The sequence below is a fragment of the Equus asinus genome, chromosome 4 (genome assembly GCF_041296235.1).
Source record: "Equus asinus isolate D_3611 breed Donkey chromosome 4, EquAss-T2T_v2, whole genome shotgun sequence".
Taxonomy (NCBI): domain Eukaryota; kingdom Metazoa; phylum Chordata; class Mammalia; order Perissodactyla; family Equidae; genus Equus; species Equus asinus.
In genome coordinates, this window is record NC_091793.1 from 40,361,791 (window position 1) to 40,381,074 (window position 19,284).

The 19,284-nt window shown below is 38.4% G+C and overlaps 1 protein-coding gene across 4 annotated transcripts in view; it reads left to right on the forward strand.

Moving 5' to 3' along the window:
- NR1H4 (nuclear receptor subfamily 1 group H member 4) overlaps positions 1-18,331 on the forward strand; it is a 71,353-nt gene extending 53,022 nt beyond the window's left edge. For 3 of the 4 annotated variants that reach the window (XM_014835067.3, XM_014835066.3, XM_014835064.3), the window contains 3 exons: positions 60-206; positions 14,210-14,323; positions 17,146-18,326. In XM_014835067.3, the coding sequence (XP_014690553.1) occupies positions 60-206; positions 14,210-14,323; positions 17,146-17,384 (500 nt within the window). In that variant the 3' untranslated portion in view covers positions 17,385-18,326. Of the gene's footprint in view, positions 1-59; positions 207-14,209; positions 14,324-17,145 lie in introns of all 4 variants that reach the window. The other variant, XM_014835065.3, reaches the window with a different exon arrangement.
- The last annotated feature ends 953 nt before the right edge of the window (positions 18,332-19,284 follow it).

The window sequence follows — 19,284 nt, forward strand, 5'->3', positions numbered from 1 at the left end:
ATACTGTTATACAGCATTCACTACCCTTTGATACTGATTTGATTATCATCTTCATCCAGGATTTCAGACATTGGACCATGAAGATCAGATTGCTTTGCTGAAAGGGTCTGCAGTTGAAGCTATGTTCCTCCGTTCTGCTGAGATTTTCAATAAGAAACTTCCAGCTGGACATGCTGATGTATTAGAAGAAAGAATTCGAAAGAGTGGTAAGTGATTTGGTTAGTGGCGAAAAGAATTTGTTTCCGCAAGTAAGAATTTGTATACCTCATAAAGGCAGGCCTCTTGTCTATCTTTTTCAAAGTTATATACCCATTGTGACTAGCATGGAGAATGCCTCTAAAGAGATATGTGTTAAATAGATGGAACTTTTAGAGGCTTAGTTCAAAAATCCTTGTTGTAATAGCAAAATACCGAAAATGCTCTTTTCACTGCACTAAGATGAAGGCCACAGGAAGAATTTTTAAAAGACTGGAAAATTAGTCTGATTAAAAAAACAAAGTGTAAAGGAGCTGGGATTGTTCGGCCCAGAGGAAGATTCATTTATTCAAAACTTCCAGGTACAAATGACTATGTATCAAACTATTATCTATCTCTATTGAAAGTAAAATAAAAAAAAATAATAGTAGAAACATTTATACATCATTTACTTGGTTACAGACACTGTTCAGAATACATATATGATTTCATCAAATCCTTGCAAAAATCCTAGGAAATAAATACTACTATTGTTCCCAATTTAAAGATTAGGAAACTGAGATAGAGAGGAGTTAAATAACTTTCCCAGAGACAGACAGAAAGTCTGACTTCAGAAGCCATGTCTCTTAACCACTATGCTACACTGCCTCTCAAGAGACAAAATGAAATAACAGTATGAGTGACTCAGTTTAACTTATTACCGAGTAATACTGTGTCAGGGAGAGTCAAAAGACGTCAGAATGGATTACCAGGAACTCTGTGCAATTTATCTTAGCAGATACTTAAAATAGGATAAGTTCTCATTGTCCTGAGATTTTATATATGGGTTGGGAAGTGGCTATGACTGAGATAAGATGACTTTTGAAGATTTTTTTTTCTTCCTAAAATGTTTTGGGAAGAAAAATATCCTTCTATGATTGGTTGGAACAAGTTTAAATAATCATAACACTGGTATTTTAGAATAGAGATTGGAAGGAATGTTTTCAGGCAGTTCTGCATCTGTCATATAAGTGAAATCATTTAAAAATTTAAAATTATTTTTTAAAAGCAACCTTCCAATAGTCATTATGTTTTCTCCTTTTAGTTAAAAACTGAAAGCATAATTAACATTGGTAGATTTAAAAAATATACTTTTTAAAAAGATGCGTTATTCTCATATATCCACTGACCATTAGTTTAACAACTATTGAAGTTTCTTCCCCTGGGAAACTTATAGTTGAATGGGAAGAGATGACCTGTGCAGAGATAGTTATAATAAAATGTGGAAGAGAAGAACTGGGAGAGAGCTGACTTCCAGTTGGGAGGGCTCTGGAAAGGCTTCCTTGGCATTTGAACTGCGCCTCGAGTGATATTTGATGTGATACTCAGGATAGGGTGCAGGAGAGAAGGACCAGCAGGAGCAAAGGACTGCGGCAAGAAAGCTCGAGCTATGCACACAAAGAAGAGTGAATATTTGAGTTTGATTGGATTAATCGTTACGTCAAAGAGAAATTTTTGAAAAGGCAGAACCAAATGGCTGAGCGCCTTGAATGTTGGGCTAAAGATTTTATTCTTTATTTCTTATGTAGTGGGGAGACCAAAGATTTTTGAACAGGGAAAGGAAAATATCAAATTGTGCTTTACAAATCTTCCAGAAATGTTAGGATAAGCCGGGATGGGAGACACCTGTTAGGATGGAAAAGTTTTCAAGGATGTGACCCCTGCTGCTAGAAGAAATGGAGAGGAAGGAAACGATCTGGGAAATATACCATTGCAGCTCTTCACCCTTTGAAAGACGTGGTGTTGAGAAATACGGATTCTGGTCTTGGACAGATTTGGTCACTTACCTGTTCTGGGCCTTAATTTATATCGTGTGTATATGTGTCCAGGAGGCTGGGGGTAAGGGAGAAGGGTTGAATCGGGTAACCTCCAAGGCACTATTCAGGTCTACAAGTCTTACTGTTTTTCTTCTCTTAACTAATTCAATTTTTCTAATTGGTGGTTTAGCCAGTCACTCAGCCAGTTACTTAAGTATCTCAATTTTAATTATTTTATTTTATTTTATGTTGTTGTTGTAAGAACATTTAACATGAGATCTATCCTCTTAAAAATTTTTAAGTATACCATATGGTATTGTTGACTACAGGTACAATATTGTACAGCAGATCTCTAAAACTTATTCATCTTGCTTAACTGAAACTTCATGCCATTGATCAGAAGGGGGAAAGAAGGAGTTACTAATCAATGGGCAAGTATCTTGATTTTAAAGTTGCAATTAGTAATTGACAGTTCAACTTAGGAAAGAGTTAAAGGATGCAAGCTGCTGAATTTTCACAGGTATGAATTTGTTAGTTCAGGATAGTGAATGTAAATTAGTGGTTCTCTCTCTATGCAGAAAATTGTTGTGGCTTCAGCCTGTAATGGGTGAAGTCTCTCCAGCTTAACTTGGTCAGTTATTTGGTTCTGGTTTCCATAGATTTTGACAGTACTGTGTTTAAGAAAAGCCATGAGTCAGATCTAATTTTTTTAAAACTAATAAAAAGGGATGATGACTCATATGACAAAATACTTTCAATTAAACGGATAGGTCTCTTTAACTATCAAAGGATCCTACTCTAGTTGATGCTTGTTGGGTTTAAACATTAAGTGACAGTGGTATTTAAGAATCCTGCTTGAATGTAGTCTCCATGACTTATTAGGTACGTGTCCCATTTTTTAAAAAAGCTACCGAAATAGAATGCATAACTAATCTCTTTGTAATCATGTCAAACTTTAATATTTGTCCTACAGTCTTGTCTGGATTTTGATATTAAAAACTCCATAGGCAGGGACTGCATCTTTTTGACTCAGGATTTTATTCCAGGGACCCAGCACATGCCTGGCTTGAAGTGGGTGTTCAACAAACATCTGTGAAGCGAATGAATGGATGGATGGATGGATGGATGTTTGTCTGAAGCTATAAGTCTGGTCTATTTATTTACTTTTCAGATGGTTTTCCCCTTGAATATCACAGTGACTGATATCCCAGACTGACAACTAACTAACAAAAAGTTCTCTCCAGACCTTGCCTATAGTAATTAATTTGGAGGACAGACATCCCTTTGCATTTGAGTGTAAGAAAAGGAAGAAAGACAGTTTGAGTAGGGAAGCTCTGTTGTGTTCTCTCTCCTCCTCCTCCTTAAAGATGAGTCATTTAAAATAGATTCAGGTGCCAGACAAAGAAAAAAAGGAGTTCAATTTCTGCCATATGAATTGAAATGTTTCGATAAGAGGACATCTGAAGGGAAATTATCCAGCAGCTGTTCTATCTCTCCCTCTCGCTCAGTTTTCTCTTTGCCTGGCTCCATCAATCTTCCGGGTTCTGAGCCAAGTCAGGTGCTGCCACTTCCATGATGACTACTGGGGCAGTCCCAGGTCTCTCCCCCAGCCTGGCTGAGGTGGAAGAAATCCCTTTTCACTCTGGTTAAGCTGAGAGAAAAAACGGATTTTCAAAAAAAAAGTTTGTTAGAAAACTAAGAGGAAAATTGTAAATGTTTATATGGGTAATGTCTGGATCTCTTAATTATAGTGCCAAAAGCTAACAATTATTCAACATCTACTCTGTGTTAGGCTCTATCCTAGGTTTTTGTGTGAACATGAGTTCTACAGGAAGCAAGACACCAAGATGGTGTTTGCAGGAGATTGAGGGAAATTCCTCTGAAGAATAAATGAGGTGGAAGCAGGTGTCAGGAAAGAGAGCCTTTACACCACTATGCTGATCTGACACCTGTGAAAGAGGGAAGGAAGGATTTGTAGGAAGAGCCTCAGACCACAGCACAGTTCTGAGAAAGTCTTATCTAGGCCAATAGGGAGGGACTAAGTCAAAGATGCCCATTGGAGGACTCTTCCATTGGGCAGGATTGGGCCAGCACTAATACGCCTGCCATGCTTAGTCACTGGTTGGGAGAAGGCCAGTGCAAGCATGCTGCACCATTCACAGGAACCCGCAGCAGGAGGCTATCAGTCAACTGTGCTTCCTATCTCTCATAAAGGGAGATGTGAGAGGGGCTCCTCCATGGCCAACATCAGGCTTCACAAAATGTCTCATTCGTTCTTCATAATGCTTTGAGGTAAATATTATGAAGCCTTCACCAGATGAAGACCCTGTTAATACCAATAACTTCCCCCTCCAAAATCTCAGTCCCAAGTATCCCTTCCCTCTGACATCTCCCTTTGATTTTATGTCTAACACCCCTCTAGTGCCCTGGCTGCAATGATTCTTTGTTGCAAAACAATCTCCATTCATTGATCTTTCATTCACTAACCCTCCATCCATTGACTCTATTACCTTTCCTTCAGTGCTTGGCTTAAGGTTCATGGTTGGTCCATCAATATGATCACTTCCTTGGTTCGTTCACTGGATATCCTCAACTCCTTTGTCTTTCTGTCCCACCATCGCACTCACCTAAGAAAACCCCTTCTCTGATTGAGTAAACTCTCCGTCTACTCTGTGCTTTAACCTGAGAACTGAAACAATATGATTGGCCTGCTTTAAATTAATAACCACACACTTCAAATGAACCTGAGTATTGCCCACTTGTCCCACTTCCCTACTCAATTCACTCTTTTTTTTTTTGAGGAAGATTAGCCCTGAACTAACATCTTCTGCCAACCCCCCTCTTTTTGCTGAGGAAGACCGGCCCTGAGTTAACATCTGTGCCCATCTTCCTCTACTTTATATGTGGGACGCCTGCCACAGCATGGCTTGATAAGCAGTGGGTAGGTCTGCACCCAGGCTCTGAACCGGGGAACCCCAGGCCACGGAAGCAGAGTGTGTGAACTTAACTGCAGCACCACCAGGCAGGCCCCACTTTCTTACTCTTATGAGAAACCATTTCATATGTTCTTCTCTCTCTTCAAGCTTCCAACATCCTTCCCCTTCATTCTCAACTGATGATTTTGTTGAGAAAAAAAAAACGGATTTCAAGAACATACCATAGGAGCTGGGGTTCAAGGAAATGTAAACAAGCTTAAAGGAAGGTGGACTCCCCAACTTTAGACAATATGTCAATACAGAGATTATCACAAGAAACAAAGCTGGAGCCAAGTTCCTAGAATTAGATGTAACATAGAGCTCCCCAGAGTTTTCTGAGTCTGCGGCAGGTCTGAGCCTGTTGGGGTGAGTGGAGTGGTTCTAGCCATGAAGACACAAAAGCTTCAAGGTTAAAAGTCAGGCAGGTGTTTATACCCAGCCTCCCTTGAGTTCAAGCTGCACCATATTTCTGGAGCCTCTCTGAAACAAATAAACTACCTCCAGCAGGCAGAAGCAGATGCCCTATTTCTCCTTTTATCAAATTAAGCACTTTACAAACACTTGTTTTTTGCCTAAAGCTCACCTCTATGATCAGTTAGAGAGATGACTAATATCCCCTAAACTCTAAGAATAGTTAAGCCTTTCTGACTCAAGCAATCATCTCAGAACATCTCCCCATATTTTTTAGATTGGTGGCTCACTGTCTCTCCTCCTCTTATTTCATGAGCCCCGAGTCTGTTTAGAATGCCGTTGTTTCCATTTGACTCTTCCAATATGGTTACTGTTTAGTAACAATAGGAGACCATTTCCATGAGGACCTCTATTTGTTCATCTGTTCACTCATTATTTTTCAACAAACTTTTATTGAGTACTGCTATGAACAAGGTACACTGGGGATACAAAGATGAATAAGATAAAGTCACAACCCTGAAAGACTTCATCTTTTAGGTGAAATAGATATGAAAAGAAATAATCACAATAGTGTCATATATAAATTAAGTTAAAGGTTTGGCTGGTGTAACAGACATCAAAATTAAAGGAGGCTTAAACAAGATAGAAGTTTATTTCTATCATTTAATGGTCTGAGCATAAGGAAATGATGATAAGGCAGCTTTATAGTGTTCCTCTGTTTCGTTGCTCATCCATCCAGAGTGTTGACTTCATCCATATGGGCTAAAATGGCTTCCTGTCATACCCACATTCCAGCCACTGGGGAGGGCAAAGAAAGAAACTAACAGCACACCCTCCCTATAAGGGAATGACCTAGAACTGATACATATGACTTCTACTCACCTTCCATTGGCAAGAACTTAACTTCCTCATTCAAGGCAGAATGAGGCAGTCCTAGATTTAAGGCAGCCATGTGCCCAGCTAAAAATGCTACTTTTACACTATAGAACAGTGGTCTAGACTGAGGAATTCCCCCCCCCCCACCCAAGAGGATTTGGCAGTAACTGGAGACATGTTTGATTGTCACAAGTAGGGGAAGGGGCACTACTGGCATCTAGTGGGTAAAGCTCAGGGATGCTGCTAAACATTCTACAATGCACAGGACAGCCCCTCTACAACAAAGGATTATCTGGCCCAAAATGTCCATAGTACCAAGGTTGAGAAATTCCGCTCTAGAGAAAGGAGAGAATGGATGTTGCAGAAGAAATAACAGTGTCCTACATGTGATAATCCTACAGTAAATGTTTGTGAAAATGTACAGTAAAGTGGGCTTTATAGGACATCTTTCTATTCTATAAATATACATTGAATACTTGCTTTATGCCAGGAACTGTGTAGTTTTTGAGGTATAGCAATGAGAATAAACGATCTTTGTCCCCAAAGTACTCACAGACTAGTGGGCAAAATGTACAAGCAAATGATTCCAAATCAACGTGCAGTGTAGTAAGGACTATAAGGAACGTATATGCAAAATGAAATTAGAGGATAAAGCAGTGGCTGCCTTCCTGCGTGATTCTATTTAGTGAGTCACAAAGACTTGAAAAGTTGACAGTTGAATCAAGGAGGATGATTAGGAAGCGTCAAGCCAAAAAAGTCTGAGAAAGGCATTCCAAGAGATATAACCATTATAATATAATAATATAGAAATTTCAAGTGTGAAGATATGGAGAAATGAGAGAGAATTCACGTATAGGACTCAAAAATACCTTGATATTGCTGGAAAATAATATTTATGAAGCTGAAAATATAGTAATTGCTAGATTATTAAGGACATTGAATGCCACAAAAGTAGTTTAATTTAGTTCATATATAATGGGGAATCTTTGTGATATTGAGCAGATGTGACATGACCATGGCAGTACTGTAGAAAGATCTTTTTAGCTACAATGTGAAGGAAGGGTTGGAGGGATTGTAAATAAATATGCATACCTGTAGTTCATCATAAGATAGTTTACCCAAATATCAACCACATATTGTGACAATAAAAACCATCCAAACTCACATGCTGCGTTGTATTTTATTATCCATGTTACTTCCATTTATTAATATTTATGAATTTGCTTCTCCCAGTGGATTTTCAGAACATTGCCTCTTCCACACACCACATAAAAACTTGATCTTGCAAAATGACCTTTCAGAATAACTTTTTATTCTTATGCAAATATAACATATTCTTATTTCTATTGCACATTTAATTCCAGAGTAACACGTCTCAAAGTTACCCTGTTTAAACATGTGGAACTCTTTAAAGAATATAATGTAAAATTTCTTTTCTTGTTCTCCAAATTCATGCTCTTTTGTTTGCTATTATTAAATTCCGATTATAGACACAAAGATGTTGTCTCCTGAGATACATTTACTTAATGAGGGTTCACTGTTTATGTTAATTGAGGCTTCAGAACACATATCTGACACAACCTGTGGTTGAGTTGTTTCTACATAATTCTAGTGCACCAATTTTTTTATTCCTAATGTAGTATTATGCAAACTAGGTTTTAAGGTGGAATTTGTAAATAAAAATAGGAATAATCATATGATACCATAAAATATGATAGAACTGAAATAGACTTGCTAACACTGAATGAGTTGACATTTTAACATTGTGGAAATTAGCAATAACTTCTCAGAGACCAAAGCAACTTGTTCAGTGAAGTTCATTTCAAATGCAAATAACCTTTGAAGTTTACTTTTTTTTTTTTTTTTTGCCTTTTTTGATTCCCCATAACAGACACAAATGAACTATTCAATTCAGTAAGTGTTTGTCAGGATGACAATATGTTTTGTGATTTTGCAATGGTTTGCTTTTACATACATCATCTTGTTATACATGCAAGATCTTGTTAGTATTCCCAATGGACCCTAAAGGTAGATGCTATGCTCCTATTTTATATTTGGGAAAACAGGTTTAAGAGGTCATACAGTGAATCTGTAGATTACCAGGAGATGAACACAGGTATTCTACTCAAAGCCCAGCACTCTTTCTATATGTTGCATCTGTCACTTGCTAAGATCTAGTATTTGTCCAACTATCAGCTGGTAGGGAATATAAAGACCCGGTAAGACATAGTTCCTGCCCTTTGGTTGAGAGATAAAGTATAAGAAGCAGCTAGCCATTTGAAATTGATTTTAAGTAAATGATAAAATGAATAGAGACAATGAGGTCAGAGAAAGGACAGATTCTTACTTGAGTGATGAAGCTGTAGCTAGTTTATGGTAGTCTAGTAAAGTATACTATACATGGTATATACTGTATATGTGACTTCACTGTTTCAGCCTTGGCAACTTGTGCAAAATGAAAATGCTTATGATAACTAAATTGTCTAAAGAAGCAAATATAAGCTGATTATCAGTTCAGATACTGTCTTTGAAAGAAAGGTTGAAAACGTAAAGAAACAAATGACAAAATATATACAAGAAAAGTTAATGCTTAAGTGAAAGTTTAGAATTCTTACCACCTCTCATTTTGCTTTTCAAAATGGTCACGTGATAATTTTGGCATGGAAAAATTTGGGGGTCAAATTATAAGAAGAAAGCTTTTTCAAAATAAGAAGAAATATTAAAGTAATACAAGTCAAAATTTCCATTGCCTCTCAGCTATATTCCTCAAGTGTTTTTATATTGTCCAGTTTTGAACATTATGTACTTATTTATGTATCTTCCTCTTCTATTAATCTGTTAACCACTTGGGGATTACTCCCAGGACTATTATAGTGCCTGGCACAGACTAGGTGTATAAAAATTTGGTGGATTTTCTTGAGACGAATCTAGGACTTGACAGTCCAAACCCTGGCAACTCCTAAGTGCCACTGAGATCTAATTTGGCCAAATAGCTTTCAGCCACTAGAACTAATGGAAAGTCTGTTATTTATTAATTATTTTAAATTAAATATTTTATATTGAAAGTGGTTATTTTTTGAATTTCTAATTCAATGGCAGCTTTGCACTCAAGGCCAGCAGTATGGCACAACTGACTCACCGAGTAGAGTTTAGCAGTTGAAATAGAGGCCAAGGTCCGATCTCTTAGCACTACAAGAATGTTTCCATTGTGTTAATGTTGTCTCTTGGCCCCATTGCATCTCACAACTACGTCACAAGGAACTAGCAAAATATAATATTGGCTAATTTAACAAACATTTATTAATCTCCTACGTCTCTCCAGCAGGATGCTATTTCCTAAAAATGCAGAGATAAATGAGAAATATCTATAGAGCGCCCTTTTTTGGCCAGGCAGCATTCCAAACACTGGAAATACTGCAGCTGGTCCTGCTCTCATATAATTTGTATAGTATTTCAGACTTTAATGAGATGGAGAGATATGAATTGTGATAGGTGCAATAGAAGAGAACATAGAGAAGGGAGGAACTCATTCTACCTCATTTTGACAGGGAAAGCTCCACAGAGAAAGCAAAATTTGAACTTGGCTCTAAAACATTGGTGAGGTGTCCTAGCCTAACAAGGATCCTGCCTTATATTTCAGGCAAAAAAGCATGAAGACGTAAAAACGTATCTTAACTTGTTAGATGAGCTGTCAGTTAGGATGCTCTTGGCTGATGGTAACAAAATCCAGCTCAATATGGCCTAAAAAAGTAAGGAAATGTGTTAGCTCAAATGAGAAACAGAGGAAAGGTGGCAGCAGAATTGGTTAAGTCAGGCTCAACATACCATCAGAAACACAGGTTTTTTTCCTCTTTCTGCTCTGCTATCCTTGGTATCCTGGCTTTATCCTCAGGCTGGTTCTCCTCCTGGTCTTCTAATGGCCACAGCAGTTCCAGGCATCATATCCAGGTGCAACAACGGCCAAAAGACAAAGAGATGCTCTCTTCCTGAGTATAGAAATCTTTCTCAGGAGTTTCGCAGTAGACTCCCCTTCTTTTCATGGGCCAGAATTTACCACTGTCTCTGACTATGCCAATCTCTGACAAGGGAAATGAAACCAATAGTAGCTGGACCTTGGGCTGGAGTGGGATCTGCCTCCGCCATAGTACATGGCCATGGGGCAGGTGTGGGGGAGGTAGATATGTTGCGTAGACAATGACTTGAAACAGCTTCAGGAACTAAGAAGAGTTGGAGACATTAGTTCATAGGGAAACTTGGTATGGAGAGTGCTTAGTTTGAAAGGAAAGCAGAGGCAGAAATAGCTGTGCATGCCATGTCAGGGGCTTATACCTTAACTCTATGCTATGGAGTGGTGTCACTTCTAGAAAAATGTCTAATTATATAGTTTTGAGCAAATAGCATCATTTTAAACAAGATTATTGGTCAATCTTGAGATTGTCAATTATAATAAATCATATAGAGTTATCTAAAACACCAAGAAATGTGTCCTGTATAATATTCACACTTGATTATAATCCACATATGAACACACACATACCCACAAGTAAACCTCTGCTTTATTTTTGTTCCCAATTAAAACTAGATAGTTAATTAGCAAATAAAAGACTTTTACATTTAAAGCAACTTAAAACACCATAATAGCGTTAGTTCTTTCAAATGGTTATTCTCTCAAAGAATATTTCTGATCATTGAACAATTAATGAATCACAGACCTCTTTTTTTTTTTTTAAAGGAAAACAAATAATAAGCAGAGGAGCAGAAACATAAATGGTTCTTTACAACTTTGAACGTTTCCACGGTAGTCTTCATGGTTAAGTTAGAAAATAGCTCCCCCTTGTGACCAAAAATTAGCAAATTGGGTATAAGAGCAAAAATGAAGCAAGTCTCTAGAAAGGAAGAAGCAGGAAAAGAGGAAGACTGCCCCCTCAGGATGACGTTATTGTTACGTTTCTTAAGCTAGAAATTATTGGTTCATAAACACTTAAAATATCTCTTTGTTTATGCTGGAGTGGTTAATTCTGATTATTGATTCTAATTCCACAGATAGTTTTATATTTGATCTATCTTGTAGGAAAATTATTTTTTTTTTAAAAAAAACTCATCTACTATTTGTATTCTACATTTTCTCTATATTCACTGTTGGCCTTTATGACATGCACAAGATGAACAATCGTAATAAACATTTTTAGCTGCTTTCCCCCCCAAATTATCAACTACAATTGGACAGTTAATGGAAGTAACATTTTTGAGGAGTGAGTCGGGCTTTAGAAAGACAAATAAAATAGGAAGTTAGGGAGTCAAAGATCATTTCTAAAACTTGAATATTTTCAAATCAGCTGCTTTTAATATTATCCCCCAAATCCTCATATACTATTAAAAATAATGACACAGTCATGAGCTATTAGTTTAGGTAACCACAACTGATGGATATAGTCCCCGTATGCTGAAGAAAGCCTAAGGACAGCCATTTTTTGAAGGTGAAAGAACAACTTTACCAAGAAAATACAGATGTTAGTTTAGCTTTAATACACAGAAAAATACTGAGGCAAATCACTGATCAGCCAATTTGTATTCATCCCTAGGAAACTCAGATTGTAACACAAAATAAAAACAAAAGCATACCTTTGCAAACATAAAAGGACATGAAGTTAATCTAACTACGATAAAGATGAACGGAGACTAGGATGAACTGATGTGTTGATCCAGTTCTCCTGAATAACAGTCATAATAGTTATGATTATTTGTTCTAACAGTATTGCAGGCTTACTATGGAGCCAGGCGTTGTGCTAAGCACTCTTATATTATCTCATAGAATACTATTGTTACAATTCACATTTCACGAATGAGGAAACTGAGGCTTCAAATGTTTCAGTAATGTGCCCAAGATCAAGTCATAGGTCAGACTGCAAACTCAGAGCATGACCTCTTAACCGTGATGTTTGCTGGAATCCAGGTCTGGTATTCCCAGGCTCACAGATTCTGACCCTCTGCAGTTTAACTTGTGTCTAGTTTGGTCCTGGGTATTCAGTTTAATCTGTAACAACTGGATAGTGGGCAATCTTCCACATGATGTAATAATCCCCAAGTTGCTTAACAAAGACACTGTTCTTTAGAAAGCCCACTGGGGCGGATTGAAGAATCAAAAGTCAAGGGGGTGAAAAGTGTGGTATTTTGAGAAAGAGAGAAAGGCCAAAGATTCAGTTTGGGAAGATTCTTTAGATTCCTCTAAAGGTGAATATTCAGACTTTCTGATTCTGTGAAGAGCAATATTAGGTGATAATTGTACTTTTTAGCATCTGGGATCCAATTTTATTCTGGTGTGGTTTGACCAAAACTCTGTGGCTCTAGGTCTGATATAGGCCCAACAGAGCAGTCTATTCGAGCGTGGACCAATCCTGGGAAACTCATCCTCATCTTAATTCATCCCTTAAGTCACATCACAGTCTTATTTTTTTTTTTCTGTCCACACTTTCCCAGTTAAAGCTCTTCTGGAGTGGGGCCATGCACAGAACAGGCACCAAAGTAATATTTGTTGAATGAGTGGAGGAAGCAACACAAAGGAATCAAATTATGAAGAGGAGTAAGCTATATAAAGGAGAAGGAGGATATTCCACGTAGAGAGAACAATGTGTACAAAATCCAGGCAATCTGAATTGTTTAGGGAACTGCAAGAGGCTAAACATGGCCGGAGTAAAGGCCATGTGATAGAAAGGTGGTGCAGTTTAGTCATAGCTAAGAGGCAGACTCTGAGCCTGCCAGTTTTGGTTTGGATTCTGGTTCCACCTCTCACCAGCTGTGTGTCTTTGTGCAAGTTATATAACCCTCTATACCAACCTCACGGGCATTAGAAAGGTTAAATGAGTTATATATAAGAAGTACTTGGAACAGTGCCTAATGCATAATGAGTATTCTATAAACGTGAACTCCTACTAGTATTATCATGTGGGCGAGTATATATAATCCAAGTGGGTGGTGGGATAGGCAGGTAACAGGTCTCGGCGTTTCCTACGTACAAAGGAAGAATATTTACACTGAAAGTCACGGAGAGTTTTTGAAGGTTTGTAAGAAGTGGGGAGACAGGGTGTGATTTGAATTTTAGAAAGGTGATTACAGGGTGGATTGAGGGGGACCAAACTGAAGACAGGAAGACTAGAGAGGAGATAATTGCAGTAGTCCAGATGAGAAGAAATAAGGACTTAAACTAAGTCAATGCTAGGTGCAGTAGAGTGGAGAGGGAGTCCTAAGAGAGAGTTGGCAGGTCAAGTGACAGGACTTACACATGACTGAGTTAGAGGGAGGCTGATCCTCAGTTGTCAGGAGGGGGGATACTAATCACTGAGAACGGGAACTCCAGGCAAGGGGTGGATTTGGAGGAAAACAGGAAGTTTAGTTCTGTACACGGTGTCTTTGATTTTGGACATATTGAGTTTGAAGAGAACAGCCAATTACCAATGCCTGATAGGCAATGGATAAACAGGTTTGGTTCTTTGGAGAGATCAGAACTCTGATGAGAACCCTAGCCGATGTGTTAAGTGGAGCCATTTATACTTCTGGACTGAAGAATAATTTGTTGGTCATTTAAGGTGCTATCTATGCTTTGATTATAGATAATATTAAAAGGATTAACTACACCTCATCCAGAAACGGATGAAGTTCAGAGATTCTTTTGGCAATTCAAGAACATTATCATTTATTGTCACACAGTAGTAACAGAAACAAAGGCAGTGCTGAAATCAGACATTCAAATCATTGATTCGGTTTTGTTTTGAGGATTTTGTTAACTGAATTTCTTTGCAATGCCCTGCCTTCAGTTGGGACATATACTATACCGTCATTATTTGAATGTGTGCATGTGGGTATAAATATTAACATGTGTGTGTATATATAATGTGTTTGTATTTCAGTCATTTCAAAAATTTTACTATGCCTCTGTAATTTTTCAACTTCCCCCCATAGGTATCTCTGATGAATATATAACACCTATGTTTAGTTTTTATAAAAGTGTGGCAGAATTGAAAATGACTCAAGAAGAGTATGCTCTGCTTACAGCAATTGTTATCCTCTCTCCAGGTAATTTCAAAGTTACATTTTTGTTTTTAAGACATTTGTTCATTTTTTCCCAAGTACAGTGGTAATAATATTTATTTAAAAAAATCTGGAAAACACAGAAACACAAAGAAAAAGTAAAATGGCCTATAATCCCACCACTCAAATTGAACCCTTGTTAACATTCCAGTGTCGTTCTTCTCAGCTTTTTTCTAAACATCACACTCCTTCATTCAATAACTGCATTTTGAACACCTGCTATGCACAAAATATGGCCCTAGACATTGGCGGATATGGCAGTAAAGAAACAGGCAGGACACAGCTACATGGAGCCTACATTCTAGTAAGATGAGAAAGACAATAAATGAGGAAACAAATACAAATAATTTTCAGGAGGTGGTAATGCTACAAAAAATATAAAGATGAGGATACAAGGAAAGGAAGTGGCAGCAGAATGCTATTTTTTTTTTTAAAGATTTTATTTTTTCCTTCTTCTCTCCAAAGCCCCCCGGTACATAGTTGTATATTCTTTGTTGTGGGCCCTCTAGTTGTGGCATGTGGGACGCTGCCTCAGCGTGGTCTGATGAGCAGTGCCATGTCCACACCCAGGATTCGAACCAACGAAACACTGGGCCGCCCGCAACGGAGTGCGCGAACTTAACCACTCGGCCACGGGGCCAGCCTCCAGAACGGTACTTTAATTAGTGGTCAGGGAAGGCTTTTCGGAAGGGTTGATATTTGAGCATGGACCTAAATGAAATTACATACTTTTGAACATAATAGAGAACATATTCTTTTTTTTTTTAAGTTTACCTTTCTTCAGAAGTCTTTTCCCATGTCATTAAAACATTATATTGGTAAAAGTTTGTTGTAATGCAGCCACCATATTCTGTTGTATTGATGTACAATAATTTACTTAATTTTTATCCTGTGTTTGGATAGTCGGGGCGTTTCCAAATTTTTTGTCGTTGTTTTAAACAACGTTGAAATGAATACCTCTGCTAGGGGTTCCTGGACCCAATTTTAATGAGTATGTGGAGGCTTCCCCACAACAACAAGCGGTTCTTGGTTGCCAGCGGGCTGTCTGAGAATTCAGCTCAATTCTAACACTGTCTACCTGGGGATAGAAGCAGATTCCTCAGGTAAAGGGCTCTGTCTCACAAGACTGCCCTCCACTTCAGACACCCACTGCAAGCCCAGATTGTTACCTGTGCTTTGGACAGACTGGCTACAAACTGGAGGTTCCCACTACTCCCTCCTTGGGTTTGATTAATTTCCTGGAATGGCTCACAGAGCTCAAGAAAACCCATTTACTCACTAGATTACCCACTTATTACAAAGGATATTAAAGGATACAAATCTACAGCTAGATGAAGAGATACACTATAGGGCGATGTCCTGAACAGAGGAACTTCTGTCCTCCTGGAGCTTGGGGCCCAGCACAGTGGAACGTGGAAGCGTTCTGGTCCCCCAACATGGAATCTCTGAAAAAGAAAGGGCAATGAACTGTCCTTTTGGGGTTTTATGGAGTCGTCATTACGTAGTCATGATTGACTGTCATTTGCCATTGGCAACTGATTCAATTTCAAACTCCCCTCCCTCCCCCATCCCCTGAAATCACGGGGTGGGACTGAAAGTTCCAAACCTCTGATCACAAGGTTGGCTTTCCTGGCAATCAGTCCCCACCCTTGGATGTGGTCCAAAAGTCACCTTCATTAACATAAACAGGACACCTTTAACACTCTCAACACAGGAAATTGCAAAGGTTTTGAAAGCTAGAGCCAGGGACTGTGGAGGAAGACCATATATACATGAGAAATATATTTTGGTCATCTGAATGAAGCCAGCCCTAGTGGTCTAGTGGTTAAGATTCAGTGTTCTCACTGAGGTGGCCCAGGGTTTGTTTCCTGGTCAGGGAACCACATCACTTGTCTGTTGGTTGTCACATGATGGTGTCTGCATATTGCGGTGATGCTGAAAGCTCTGCCACCAGTATCTCAACTACGAGCAAGATCACTCATGGTAGACATGTTTCAGCAGGGCTTCCAGACTAAGACAGACTAGGAAGAGGGACCTGGTCACCTACTTCTGAAAAAACTGGCCATGAACACCCTGTGAATAGCAGTGGAGCATTGTCTGATATAGCATTGGAAAGTGACAGGATGGTGCAAAAAGGCAGGGCGGGGTTCAGCTCTGATGCACACAGGGTCACTAAGAGTTGGAATTGTCTCGATGGCCCTCACTACATCTGAATGACCAAGTATATATTTCCTATAAATCATAATATTACAACTTCTATACATAAAATTTGTCTATATTTTTGGATTACTTTAATTATTTGGGAATAAGTGATGCCACGTTCATGATTTATAAAGCATAATTACAATGTTAGCATTAAACCACTTTTCATACATGATATTGTGGCAGAAGCTGGCTGTTACTTTGTCTTATCATAAAAAACTATAATTAAGAAAAAGAAAAACTTTTTGGCAGTACTTACTAAAATTACGCATGTATATATCCTATGACCCAGCAATTCTGCTCCTTGGACTATACCTACCAGAAATGATGCTTATATCTACCCTGTGGGATACCTTTGGGGGCAGTGATTGGAAGGAGAATTTAGGGAGGCTTCTGGGAGGCGCAAATGTTCTATATCTTGATCTAGTGATTACATGAGTATATATGTATGTGTGTAAAAATTCATCAAGTTGAACACTTAAATTGTACATTTTAAGTGTACATTTGTAAGTTATATTTCAAAAAAGTTAACATTGCTATAATTACGCCAAACTAAAACTTTCCATTTTTTAAATTTTGTCATTTTATTTAAAACTTCAAAACAGACAGACAATATATAAAGGATAGAGAAGCAGTAGAGAAGCTTCAGGAGCCACTGCTTGATGTGTTACAAAAGTTGTGCAAGATCCATCAGCCTGAAAACCCTCAACATTTCGCCTGTCTCCTGGGTCGCCTGACTGAACTGCGGACATTCAACCATCACCATGCAGAGATGCTGATGTCATGGAGAGTGAATGACCACAAATTCACCCCACTCCTCTGTGAAATCTGGGATGTGCAGTGATGAGCATCATAGGGGAAGGGTCTAACCTGTTATTTTCCTCACAATACAAATCTGATGTATAACTTTCCTTTACTTCATTTGCACTTTGTTTCACACAAGAATTTTGATGAATATTTATGTAGTAATTATATAACATCCACGATTGTAAATATGGGGCTAGATAAAATTACTTTCTCTACATTGTATTTTGCAAGGCTTCAGGGAATCATTCATTCTAATTGGCATGCCCTGTTTGCCTAATTAAATTTATCGTTATTTCAAGTCTATCTGTTGAAATAGGGAACATCTCATTTTGCTCTTCATTTTACTTTATTGCATATATTTTATTAAAGAGTTGTGTTCAACTTTGGCAATAAACCGAACATAATGGCAACAGGGTTTTCTTTGGGAACAAAATTTGAAAAATATACAAACTCTTATTTCTTTAAATGATGAATGACATCCTATTGAGCCCCAGGGGGTAATTTACAAAAAGATAAACTCTCACAACATGAATGGTGCTTTTCTCATCTTTGTAGAAGCCCTGGTGAATAGCCGTTTATTTGTAATAGCCCTCTGATCATTTCATTTTCTTTGAAGTTCAAAGAGAATAGTGTACAGAAAAGTTAATGATTCTCACATAAAATATCCCCTCAAACAATCCCTTTTCATAATTAGGGTCTTGAGGCAGCATTTACAAATTCACAGCATGCAGATAACTCCAGTGATAGGACATTCCCTTTGCTCTCTTAGAAGGGCTCACTATTGGCTTCAGTGCATATAATTAATCATTTTTTTGTTTGTTTTGTTTTGCTTTTGGAAAACACTCCTACAGCTGTGTGCACAGCTGTTATATACTTCCCCCAAAGCAGGAATTAGTTCATTTCCTTCCTTCATTGTTATACTGTTGCATTCTTCTCCCCATTATCCTTTGCTGAATACAATAAAATACCTTCTATAAGTAATGGACTTCTATCTCCCTTTCTCCTGAAGTCAGCAAAAATGGAGCTTGCTTAGCAGACAAACGGTTTTTTGTATTAAAATTCTAGGGCAACCTTGAAGTCCTAAAAATAGCTAGTCAGTGGAAAAGGGAGTGAGTTGGGGCTAGCATGAGTTGGGTCCCATTTGCTACAACAACAAACACGAGTCCCCACCGAGTACAAGATTCTTTTGCTAAACTCCATGAAAGATACAAAGATGATTAAGACACTAACTGCCTGGAAGGTCTTACAAAGAAGAGGAGAGGAAAGTTCTATCGGCTCACCTGGGAAAGTCTCAGGGAGGAGGTGGCATTTCCCTTGGGCTGGAAGGATCGCCAGGACTTCCGTGGGCCACAGTAAGAGGGACAGGGATTCAAGGTGAAAGAGATGACAGGAGCAAAAGGAGGAATGGTGGGGGGAGTTGTGCAGATGTTAAAAGACCACAGATAATCTCAGGCAGAGACATAGGGTGCACAGTCCCTTGCTAAGCCTTAGTTTCACAGTTGTAAAATGAAGATATCAGCTCCTACATGGAAAAGGATTTAGCTGATGAATGAAGAGGAAGTTGCAGGCCCACCAGGGGAGAGGGCTGGTGAGGAAAGGACATGTAAGACAGAGGAGTAAAGTTCTGAATGTCTGAAGGAGGAGATTCAGTTTGGGGAACTGAGCGTGGTTTGGTGTCTCCAGATCACAAGGCATCTGTGGAGAAAGTGGGGGAAAATGAGCTGGAACTGATGGGGCCCTGTAGAAAGCACTAGGAGTTAATCTCGTAGGTCTGGATTTATTCAACTGGTTAAGACCCTGTAACAGCAAATAATAATGTTTCTCATGTGGAAAATTCATTGTGATAAAATGAGAAATATATATTCAGTCTTTATCCCCATTCCTGACACAGAGCTTCTAAAATGAAATTTCCTGAGTGAGAGCAACATCTTTTGCTA